We start from the raw sequence: 12,871 nt of genomic DNA on the forward strand, positions 1-12,871 counted from the left end.
TTTTGAGTCTGTCTGGTTCCTGCAAGCTTGCTGAACTGTGTTATTCAGTAATGTTTGGCATATGATAACTCTTTCTGAGGCTGGTGTGCAGAAAGAAAGAAAATAAGGCCAGGTTGGAGCTGCCATCTATCTCCATGGTTTTATTCTTGCCCTTTGAGTTCTTTGTCAGACAGTTGCAGTCTGCTACAGTACAACTCCAGTTGTTTTGTGTAAGCGCATCCCAGCTACAGTGTCAGTTCTTTTCCAGAGTGCTAAAAGATGTAGGTTGTGTTTAAAGGCTAGAAAGGTCTGGCCTTAGCTGCTGGGACACTGGCTTTTCCTTCTTTGATCTATTATAAGAGGTGATATTCTTTAAATCAGTTATCTTAATGAGAGCAAACTTGCCAGCACTGACAACAGAGCATTTTCTTCGGCAGATCTGCACAGATGTGTGTGCAGCCCCCCCACATCCTTCTGTGGGGGGGTTGCCTGGGCATAAACCACCACAGGCAAGGAGCTCGGTCTCTGCAGGAGTCTGGTGCAGGTTTATATGCCCTGCTACAAAGGTGTGTTAATTCCCTGCAGGACCTGGGCTGCGGAGGACGTGGCTGATGCCCCATGGGCCCTACTACTCTCTGCAGCATCGGCATGTTCTGTATGCCCAGGCCTGAGCTCTCGGAGAGGCTGCTGAGGGTTAAATATCTCTTTGTCTTCACAACAGGAGAAGGGTTGTGGGGACTGGAGTTTTCAGCAAGGATGAAACATCAATATTGCCATGTTCACTTCCATTTTGGGGTGAAAACAGAAAACAGAAGTGAGACAGGTGAAGCTCACAAATTTAGGGAAAAATTCATTTCCAAGTTACAACTTCGTTGTTCTGATAATTCCATAAATAACATTTTTTTCAAGGCTGATGTTTCATTTCTGTATTTTAGAATGGAATTGTCCCATTTGCCTCCTCAGTTTGGGAATCCTTGAAGTTTTTTCTATTTTTTTCTTATTCTTTCTTCTCGGAAACAATTGCAATGAAGTAGGAAAACTCAGGTTTCATCCACTTTTAGTGTTTTCCAAATAGAAAATACGAGACCAAAATTGCAAGACATTGATTTAAAAGGCAAACTTCCCTACAAACACATTCACTTTTTCTCCACTGTTCTGTTTCCTTGTTTACTGTAAAAAAAGAAGTGGAAAATGTATCTCCCTACACTTTATTGAGCTTCACTGAAAATGAAGGATAAAGAAAGAAAAATAAGTGCACAAATGGTTTCCAAAAACATTATTAAATACAAAGTGTAAGATCCATTCTTTAATGTAGCAATGTTTATTTTTCCATAATACTTTTCTATAATACTTTTGGAAATGCCCATATTTTTAAAAGCATCTGTTCTTTTGATTTACCCGTTACTTCCAGTTGAAATTTTTTAAGTAGCTCTACTTGAGTCAGTTGAGTGAAGAGCCCCTAGAAGAAGGAAAAAAAAAAAAAAAAGTATATGCACTTAATGAGCAACAAAGTTAGTGATCTGTAGCAATTACCCAAGTGAGTAATTTTGTTTCATTAATGCACCCTAAAGCACCAAGCTGTTTTGTCAATGGGCACTGCAGGGCCATTGCAATGCTCAAAGAGACAGTTATGTTACCAACTGCGGTGTAAGGGATAGGTTTACCAACAAGGAGAGAGAGAGAAAGTCGCTTAGCGTAAGAGGAAAATTAAAGACCATCTATTATTGTCACAGAAGCCAATGGCAACACTTGTAAAGACTCTAGCAGAGGAGGATCACACATCAGTTTTTTCTGGCTTATCCAACTTCCAGTTTCTTGGTTACTGTGTTTTTTAAGAGGGCATCTTGATGGATATAGCATCTGAGTTTGAAAGGGGAATGAGGGCGTGTACCTGGCTTACCTGAATCTTTATCAGAGGAAAGTAGAAAATCAGATAGCAGAAATTAAGACAAAGCTGTATTATAATTTCCAGACATCTCTAGATCACTCAATATGGGGCACACACAGCACATGATATATTAAGGTGAAGTATTGAATATCCATAAAGGAGTGCTAGCAAATGGTGTCAATTTTCAAACACTTTGCTTTGTCAGCTTCGTCAGCTTCACAAATTTAAAATAAGTCATCAAAAAGTCTCTGTATAGATCAGCCAAAGAGTCATAAAACCTTATGGTTATCTCCCTGACGAAAAAAGTTGAAATTAAAGATGAGTTTATAAAGACTCAGACTAGCAGAATTCTGTAGTGCTAAAAACTGCGGTCATCCAACCTCTCAGTTTAAAAATGAATGCTGAAGAAAAACAATGAGAGCCGGTGCACTGCTAATAAATACATCTTGGAGGACAGTTGAACACGCAGAAAAAGATTTCACAGAGAGGCTTATTTTCAGCATGAATGCCATTTTTCTCACTGCATTATCATAAACATGAGAGAAAAAATAGCTATAAATAAAAAATTCTTGGGCAGTCCCTGGAGACTTGTCAAAAATATGTAGTTTTTGTATGCTGCAGTGTAAAAGTATTCATTAAAATTAATTTTTAAAATGCCCTGTCCAATATTAGTTGCCTGATGTCCTTCCTTTGATCATAAATTATAAATGAACTGGCAAAAAATGAAGAAACCATGATTCCATTAATGAATTATTTAAGTGTGATTGTTAGTTTTCACAATCATTGGGCTAATAAGCTGAGGCTTGTGACACTGAAGGGTTTCTCACTGAGGGTGATGATGATGGTAAAGTTATTAACACCATAATCAGTGTGTCCCGTGAAGCAGAGACCCACCCAGCTCCTTCGGTGGCTACGCGGTGGCATGGCCACTGGAGTTTCCGTTGGGTCTGTACTGCAGGAGAGGGAGTTGGCACTGAGGCAAGGCGGTGTGAACAGGGTTCGCTTGGTGGCTCCCCCCAAGGCAACACTTTAAAAAAAGACAAGCAGCATACTGACACGAGAGGATCTTCTCCCCACAGCAGCCTGCCGGTGCCAGCGGCACACGCACCTGGCTTGGCCCATTCCAGCGGCGGCTCCGGGAGCTCCAGCGAGTCCGAGAGCAGCTCCGAGTCCGACTCCGACAGCGAGAGCAGCTCCAGTGACAGCGAGTGCAACGAGGAGTCGCGCAGTGCCACGCCGGAGGTAAAGCCACGCTCTCAGCTCCTCCCCAGCAGGGGCTCGGAGGGGGAATCATGGAAGGGAGTGAAATCCTGCTCCCTGTTAGGAAAATGTTGGAGTTCTGTGCTGTTTGATGCTGTCGACTTTTTTCTCCCTTTAGTTTTATGTGTATGACCCACATACTCATTCTAACTTTTGGAAGAATCCTGCTGGCCTACATTTGAATTGCTTTAAAGAAATATTTAGATTTTTGCCAGTAGCTAGAGAAGATTTTATTGACACAGTATTCAGCTGGGACTAAGGAAAGGCAACATGACAAAACTATGTCTTCAGGGACCAGCTAAACTTTTTAGTTGTATTAAATTTCTCCAGGGCCACATTGTAAACCAGATAAGGAAGCCTAATTAACCATAAATACTCCATAAATACTCCCGTAAAACTAGCAGTCACCACTAGTTGACTGAAATAAAAGGGTACATTAAAAACATTCTCATTTAAAGGGGAAACCTTTGCTTCTGTCTGAGATTTGTTTTTTGTCATTCTTCAAACTGCAGCCTGAACCTCCCTCAACAAACAAATGGCAGCTGGATAAATGGCTAAATAAAGTGAACCCCCACAACAAGACCATCATCAACAATCAAAATGAGCCTCACAGCGAGACCAGCTCCCAGGCCCAGAGCAACCAGCAGGCCGAAGGGCCAAACAAAGGGAAGCTCAACTGCAGCCTGCCCCCAACTGATTCCAAAGACCGGGCGATCCTTAGTCCCATCCGAGAGAAAGCCAAGCCGCGGGTTGCCCAGAAAACCCCAGAGGCAAAAAGCTCCAAGCAGAAGTCACCAGCTCATAATGAGCCAACTTCACAAAGGACTACTGGGAAAAAACAACCCAAAAAGGTAGAAAGGACTTCCAGTGTAGAAGAGTATAACTGGCCCAAACCAAATAATACCAGCAACACTCCCAAAGAAAAAGACACACAGGAACCCCCCGAGCAGCCAAAGGTTCGAACTAAAGCAGCAGTTGGGAAGACAGCTCCAAGGAAAGAACCGCGAACTAGCACAGGTCTCACTTCAGAGAAGAAAAAGTACCGAGGCCCCAGCAAAATTGTCCCTAAGTCCCGAGAATTCATTGAAACGGATTCATCTACTTCTGACTCAAATACAGACCAGGAGGAGAGCTTGCAGGCTAAGGTACTGCCAGCTTGCACTGGGTCTGGAAATGGCGTCAAAGTGAAGGACTCTGGCAGTAACATCCTCAGCGTAAGTAGTTTAACTAGCAATGGCAGCAACACATCCATTGACCAGACCAGCAATGACTTGGAGGAGCAGCTCTTCTCTCCTATCCCAGTCGTCCAAAATGAACTTCTGTCCCCACTAAGAGAATATGAAGAACTCAAATCTCTGTGGGTGAAAATAGACCTTAGTTTACTCTCTAGGATACCTGGACAAGAGCCTTTTGAGACCACGTCTGTGAAAAGTGAACCAAGAGAGACAAGTGTGAAACACAGGCGACCATCTCGAGAGTCCCCTACCCCAGCAGCTGAAAAACCATCCACAAAATCCAAAAGGAAACACAAGGTAAGTCGTCTTTATCGTTCAGAGGAAAACTGAGTTTCTGTGCATCCCCAAGGTCAGGACCATAGTCAGTGAGTCCTCACTGCACCTGCAGCAGCGCTGCAAGGAGGCATCATAACACTGAGGTTTTATTGTTTTTACAAAGGACATACATTTACAAGTGCATTACAAATTAACATCAGAAACCAGTAAAAAACAAACTCCAGATGACAAAATCAATGAACAGTGTATTTTTTTGAGATTTGGCTTACAAGATTTTCACTGTATTTGCTCACTTACCCATTAATTTCCAGTGTTCTGTAATCTGCAGAAAGATTCCCAAGGATGAGTTTGTATTACTAGGGGTTCAGCCTTACTCAGAAAATGTCATCCTATTTGGAAGGCACGGTTTTATTGTCTGCAGAATTAAGGCATTTTCACCACTGGCTTAAACAGGCATAGCTTCATTAAAGTCAATGGAATGGTGCTTCCTTCTGCTCCTGGTGAATTTAGTCTTTATATTGTTTTGTTGTATAAACAAATATGATTCATAGAAATATCATTTGCTTAACTAGCTGCTTTCTCTACAGAGCTACCTGAAAAAGCAAATATATTTTGACTTAAGGCGTTATGTTTTATCATGTGTTTTATGTTATTTATGCCCAAGGGTATCCTATCTTGTGGGATATGACAGTGCACTTCAAACGAAATGTGTTTTCAGAAAAGAAACTGAAGTTTTATATCATAAATGAATTTTTGTAGTCAGTTTTTCTAGCTGAAATGGTTGTGTTCTGGTCTGTCTGTGAGAAGACATCATAGCGTATTTTTTTTTATAACCCAAACTTAATAAATCATTGTGAATGTGACTTGAGCTGTCTGTTCTAGTGGACTTCTTGAAATCCTGAGTTTGAGCAGTCCAGTGGTACAAGAGAGTTAATGCAAGACAAAGACAGAGAATGCCAGGCAGACACAGGGTCTGCACCCCTGCCTACATGAGTCACTGCACTGGCTCCTTCCCTCCTGAATTAAGTGGAAATAATCATATGAGTAAACTCAGGAGGTTTCATTCAATTTATATTCTAGCTGTACACTAAAGGCAGAGATGTAAGGAGGAAAGAGAAGAGAAGAAAGAGGAAAGGGATGTATAAATGTCCATGTTTATGTGTATGTATAAGTACACCAGGATGTATATTAATTATACAACAAACCTCCTTGCTAGGTAACGTAGTGGAGTGTCAGTATGATGGAGAAGGAATCTTGGCTAAAACACGAGTACAATATGGGCAACTAAACTAAGGGCTCCCAAGGGAAAAAAAAAAAAGGGGGGGGGGGGGGCGCGTATGAAAGTTGAAACCTCATAATTTCATTAGCTGGGCCCTTGAATCACAAAGCAACAAATCTTGCTCTTGGATTGTACAGACATAAGCTACACTCTGAAACAGCCTGTTCACTTGCTGTATAATTGTTCTCTGCTACCCAAAGGGGGAAAAAACAATTAGGATGACTTGAGGGTATATCAACAGTTAAAACAGAGGAGGGAGAGCCTGATTTGTGTTTCTAAATCCTGCTATTAAAAGATTTATTTTAGCCATCTACTAGTGGGCTTGAAGGTTCCAGTGACAGAGCAGTAATCAGCTTTGCTTGTATCATCCTAACTCAGGCACAAAAGTCATGCATCAGGGAATCTTTCAAAGCAAATTTTAAACGAGCTATCGCTGTTAATGACTACCCCAGCTCAGTCCTGTAGTCTTTTAGTCCTGTGAGGAATACTTTCTCAGAGAAGTTTTCCCATCACCTTCCATTAAGTCAAGGAGTAAAAGCTATTGAGTAAAATTTGGTTCTATCAAGTCATTCCATCTGAATTATTAATTAAATTCCAGTGCACTATAGAAGACAGCCATAGCACATGAGACATTTTGCTTCCTAATTATCTGGCGGTGTCACTTGTTATGTAACTTCATGTCATGTGTTTGGAGCATGTTTAGCCCTCATTTCAGGTGACTTTCACTTCTCTTAGACTAGTATTTTAACTGCTGCTACTGTTAAAAGAAATACACTGAGATTTCTGAGCTCTTAATGGCAAGTGAAATTGTGCATAGATGCTGGATCTTTCAAGCTCTGCCTTTTTTGTTAAAGCAGACAGAAAGCCTGGATACCTTTGCTGAAAGCAAGAAGCAGCGCCTGGAGGACCCTTCAGCTTCATGCCTGCTCCCACCTTGTATCTCTCCGATACCAAATCACAGATTAACCAGCACTAAAGAGTAAGTTCTTTTTTTTCACATAATGCCTTTGCTGTAGAACCGGATGGGCTTTACAGCCCATAAGTGACCCGGCACTGCTCTTCCCATCCATCAGGAGGAGGATCCACATGGGTTTGGATGAGATTCCTTCATCCTTCTGATGAACTACAGGAATTCTGAGTGCCACCACAATCCCCATGTACTCTTCTACCCCCATACTGCATCCTTTCAGTGTTCTTTCTTGCCCCATCATCCTTAACCTTTGTGGCCAGAGAATCCTACTAAAAGTGGGTTTTATTTGATTTCCTGTAATTTATTTTCTAAAATTGTTTTCATAAGAGACAATTCTCAGTTTTATTGAACAAAATAGTGACTTCACTTCAACAGCTCTTACTCTTTAACTGTGTATACAGAAATACCAGGGTGACCATCCTAAACATTTCAGACATACGTGCTTTGTATTTCAGCAGACATATAATCAAATAGTTTGTGCCTTTCAGAGTGTCTTTGAGAGATGGCTATAATACTTGAGCAAACAGGCGCCACGTAAATAATGATTCTGATTAGTATAATCACAAGATTAACATTCTATAAATAACCAAAGAGTCCAACTCCCTTCTGTCATCAATTTTGTGCTTTTACAGTTTTGAGATGAGGCACTTCTTTCTGCTTTGCACTAGAACAAGCAAAGAATCAAACCCACAACGTGCTTCTGGAAACAATTTGATTGTAGTAGTATTTAAATTTAGATAAATTTTGATTCAAAAATCATTTATGAAATAGCACACAGATTTTCAAATCCATAAAGGATGTTGAGCATCATTTTATTCATACTGGTGTAATTAGAGAGTAACCTCAGTCCTTCAACTAACCCCTCATTCTACCACTGAGAAAATCAGTTGGAATCTGGAAAAGGCAGATGAGTTGAAAGTTACAGTGTGATCTGTAACATGTTACACATTTGATAAACATCATGATGGGTGTTGCCTGATTGTCATTGCTAGAAATACAATGAGCAGAGATATATTGCAGAGGGACTCAAGGATTATCCACCCCCAACACCTCCACAATCCATTAAAAAAATCTTTCTATTCTTGTCACCAGTAAGCCCTAAGGATCCACCCCCAACCTGATGTTTCTTAATTTGAGCTTGTTTTCCAGGTCATTAATTTGATTCCTCAGAGCTTTCAAATCTTTAGTATTCTCTGTTAAAATATAATTGTGTCCATCAATAGTTATTTCCATATGCTAGCTCTTCCTCTCATCTGAATCAAGTTTTGAAACAACATTTTCTGACTGCTTTTCCACTGCAGTGATTGAGACCTGGGTCACACTGCATTTGTTATTAGTGTCTTCTGAGTTCTCGTGAAACAAATGCAATGTTGTTTGATAATTCAGGTCTTCAACTCCCAGAGACATGCAACTAAATATAGATCTGGCTGAAGTGTGTGACAACAAATTTCTGGAGAGCCCGGGATTGTTTTTAAGCAGTCAGGAGTGGTTCTGTTCTCCGGAGGGTTAAGTAGAGTTTTTAAGAGGAGGCAGAAGAAAGGGAAAGCTGAAAGTACACTGTTCAAGGGCATGGGGGAAAATAACACTTCAGTGGTAAAAGGTTGAAAGGCAAGCTTTGCCATTTGCTCCTTTACTCCCAAAGGTTCTATGTTTTCTGTCAGAGCTCCTAAGTCCCTGTGTAAGGACTCTGAGAAATGAGGATGATTCAGCTACAGGTGTGATGATGATGTTCACCCATTAAGAAGGTGTTACATCCCATGGTGGATGTTTTCACTCGTGAGAAACCTTAGCTCTCCTGTTAGAACTTGATCGCTGTACCAATAAGCCAGGTTCCCCAAGGCAGACTTCCGAGATTTTCATTGAGCTTTTTTATAAATCCAAGAGCATTTTGACAAGAAGACTATGATCTCTGGGCCAAAATTTGGAGGCATTCAGGAGTCTGGAGGAATCAGTGACAGATAGGCCACACCTGTGCGTTTGCAGTTCTCACTGCCTACCTATGCTTTAGGCATTTGAATACATTTCTCTCATAATCTTTCCCTAAATATATGGGCTCAATAAAGCAAGCAAAGATGCATAATTGTTTTTTAAAGGGTTACATGTCTAATATGGACAGTTATATGCCCGATTTCCACAAGTTTCTATGACTACATGTACAATCTGAGTGTAGAAATTTCAAATGTTCAGTTGTGAACTTAAAAGCCATTTGTACAACCAAAGAGACAGTTTGTATTATGTAGTCATTACATAAACAACTAGTTATCTCTCTGTTTTCTCCTTCCCTCACATGCTCTGGGGATGATGTCTTTTCCTAAATCTGATGTGACTCTTCAAATGTAATTATTCAAACTATTGCCACTGTATTTTCCTTATTTCTGATATTTCATAGCAACTGAAGGAATAGATAATACTCTGTTTTGGCCAAGGAATTCAGAGTAATACCTTGAAACACTGCTGTGAGGCTGGATTTTTGTCAGATCAGCTGCCCACTTTGCAGCAGAGGATTATTTATGTATTTACTTTCTTGCCAGAGCAATTTTAATTTAAGCATTAATTGTATGTGCTGCTGAATACCATTTATGTCTGAATACCTGGTTGGTAGACCCAGTTCCAGATAAAGCACTATTCGCAAACATTTGGCAGTTTATAACAACACAGAGTTATGTGCTGATGCAGACTGTGAGTCTGAATTTGAAACTAGACTCGTACCAGTGAAACATGCCTGCCATCTAACAGGCATGCTAGAAGATTGTCTGAGGCAAGCATTTCAGCCTGTTTTTCAAGATTTCCTGTTCCCTTTTGTTTGACCTTTAGTTAAGGATGCACCTGTACTTGGAAATGTTTATTAGCCGCTCCCTTGGGTAGTCACAACAGTGTTCATTGGGGTTCGTTCACGGCAGAGGCAGCCTTCTACATCTATGACAATGACTTCAGCTTCATTCAGTTGCTGCCATATGGTCCAAGCTAATGCAGGAGTGACCTTTCCCTGCTAACCCCCTGCAGAAAATCAGATACACCGTCAATGTGCAGCATTTCATTGTGGACAGGGAGAGTAGAGGCAAAGGAAAGCCAAGTGATTGGTATAGACAATGGCTTTGTCTCACTAATAGGCCAGAGATACCACAGCATACCACAAGGAGTGGATAAAGAAAGGGCAAAGAAAGACAGCTTGAAATGTGAGAGTAGATGGAAATTCTCTCCTTCACACACTGACCTCTGGTTGCCAGCTTGCTTGCTTTCTGCCCTAAAAGAAACCAGGCTGAAAAAAAAGCAGATGGGGAGCCTTCTCGTTCCTTGGTAATTGGCCTTTTCAGTCACAAAGATTAAACCCTGCAGCCACAAGACCATCAGTTCTGCTTGTATTTTTTCCTTGTGCTTTTATTGTGTTTCTCCCTAGATTTTAAATATAGTTTAACTAACAATCATGACAGCAAATTAAACCATTGAGTCTCAGTAATTATTGTAATAAATTCATTCAAAATTAGCGATTGCTGCAATCAAAGACCAGTTTCTTAGCCCATTAACAGCCCAAAGCAAAGTGACAATCTGGTTAACTGCTGGTAACAACCTATTTCATGGAGGTTATTGTTAACATAAATGCTTTGGCGTAAATCTGAGGGAGGTAACATTGCTAAATAAATTATCAGCTCAATTCATACGAAAACTCATAGGATTAAGTGGGCAATAGGGAAAAAAAAAAAAAAAAAAAATACCCAGACAGAATTATAACTATATTGGTGGGTTTCTTTTTAATTTGATTTATGTAGAAAAAAAATTATCCTCAAGTGCATTTTCCTTTGTGGTTGTCTTCCCACCCACAGAATTACTTGTGTGCCAGAGCTGAGTAGCTGCACCTATATCTTGGTTTGCCCCATCTTATGTTTAAGCCCAAAGATGAAGTGAACTGGTGACGTTTTAACCATGGTACCTGCAGATGCCTTAATTTTTTCTTGTACTGCTACTGTCTTAATCCTTCCCACTCCATCTAGCAGCTGAGGAAATGTTCCTTCAATTGATTTATATGTGCCTTAAATTTCATCATGCGGTGGCAGACTGTGCAAGTAGCAGAGTCCTGCAGTAGCCGTGGAAATAGACACAGATCTTCTGAGGAACCCCACTAGTCATGCACAGTCAGATCTAAAAGGGGACTTGGCCAATAGCTCACATTCATTTTTTCTTCAGACACTTTTGAGACAGATCTGCCAGACTCAGTTGCTTTTCCCTTTGTAAAGTTGTACCATGGAGAAAGAAGAGCTCCAAACACCTCCATGCAGAGAGGCATGGAGAACCACATCACTCTGATGATGAGAACCACCTAAATATGCTTGTTCAGAGTTGCCTGTGTAAGACAGATTTGGGAGGCAGAGGGTTTGGGTTCTGCTCCTGGGTATTTCATTAACTGCATCTGCTTTGCCTCTGTACAATCTAAGAACACGTGCACACTTTCTTGGGCAGTGCTTACCCTCCTTTGGAAAACTTTCCTCTGGAAAAAGTTCAGAATATTATTGTGCTCTAGCTATGGTAATTTGTCTGAGTTCCAAAATGCTCTTTTGGGGTAAGAAAGCTAACAGATGGGGCTTTGAGTGAGAACTTCTTGGAGGATGTGTTGCAGGACCACATCTGCATAAAATCAGTCTCCTCGAAGAACTACCAGTCTCTTCCAACCTGGTTGCTTTCCTTTGATCTTCTTCAGGCCCATGTGTTTTCTGAGCAGGACAGATACATACCAGTCCTGCCGTAAGGCAATATGAATTCTGCACTCATTTTATGTCTTCAGCCTGAAGATCTTTAATATCAGAGAGTTTTAAATAAGATATTTTTAACTCTGCAGTTGAATTAAAATAGTTTTGAGTAGAAGAGCTGTAACACCTGAAACGTGGGGAGTTTGGTTCATAGGCTAAAATGGTTTTGTATCACCAAAGGCCCTAAGTAGGGGAATGACCAAAGCAGGTGTAGATATTGATACTGGTGGTGAAACTGCAAAAGAGGCCAGACTGGAATGAGAGAGAGCTCCAGAACGAGGAGTAAGGAAACATACATTTCTTTCTCCTCTTTCCCTGGTTACTTTAAGGCAAAGTAGATCTATAATTCCTGACACTGACTGAAAGTGACTGGGAAGAAAACATAAATTCTTGTTGACTTAATTTGTTATTGAAATTTTAGTCAATAACCATGCAAAGCAAATGATCATGTAGTGCAATATTAGATGTCTAACAAAAGATTAAAATTCAGGTTATCTTCATTGACTGAGTTAGGACAGTACCTAAAATAAAAATCTATGAGTAGATTAACATGTTAAACCATCAGTGGGGCGTTGGGTTTTGTTTTTTCTTTTTTGATGGATTTGAAGGGAGAAAGTTTAGCAGGTTTTTTGGGTTTTACTGTGTATCACAGCTGCCATTTCTAGCCAGCTAACAATTTCTGTACATAAAACAGACAATAGATTATCATATTACTTGAGCTTTCATGTCAAAACCACATTCATTTTCTGAATCACGTTCAATTCATCAACCAATATTTGCTCAAGGGCTTTTGCCAGCTACAATGTATCATTTTAATATAGTGTTGAACATTGGTTTTATTCTAGAGGTCAAATAATTATCTTGTTATTGTTATGGTTATCATTTTTGTAGTTATAATTTTTTTTGTTGTTCACATGCCATGTGCTGTTACGTCTTTTTGCAAAGGTTGCTTACGTGGGCCCTAATCCACCTCTTAAAAAGATGCTTAGTGTTAAATACATAAATAGTCATCCTTGATGTCAAAGGAACTAACTCCATGCATAAAACTTTTCAGCACTTTGCTGAGTCAGAGCCACTATGACCTCTCAAATGAAGGCTGACTCAAATTAGCATTTAAATTGGGTGCAATTTGTACTAATGCACTGGAAGTTGTCCTCCAGAGCAGGAGGATTTCTGCAGCCATTGAAAAGGCAGAGATAGCTCTTCTGTTTTCACTCCATGTCTCCTTTTGACTTAGCTCCT

General features: G+C 40.3%; 1 protein-coding gene across 3 annotated transcripts in view; it reads left to right on the forward strand.

The window, feature by feature from the left end:
• AFF2 (ALF transcription elongation factor 2) overlaps positions 1–12,871 on the forward strand; it is a 339,763-nt gene that overhangs the window by 301,426 nt on the left and 25,466 nt on the right. For all 3 annotated transcript variants that reach the window (XM_074915521.1, XM_074915523.1, XM_074915522.1), the window contains 3 exons: positions 2,947–3,109; positions 3,640–4,659; positions 6,772–6,896. In XM_074915521.1, coding sequence (XP_074771622.1) covers positions 2,947–3,109; positions 3,640–4,659; positions 6,772–6,896 — 1,308 coding nt within the window. The remainder of the gene's footprint in view (positions 1–2,946; positions 3,110–3,639; positions 4,660–6,771; positions 6,897–12,871) is intronic.

Source organism: Athene noctua, chromosome 11 (genome assembly GCF_965140245.1).
Source record: "Athene noctua chromosome 11, bAthNoc1.hap1.1, whole genome shotgun sequence".
Taxonomy (NCBI): domain Eukaryota; kingdom Metazoa; phylum Chordata; class Aves; order Strigiformes; family Strigidae; genus Athene; species Athene noctua.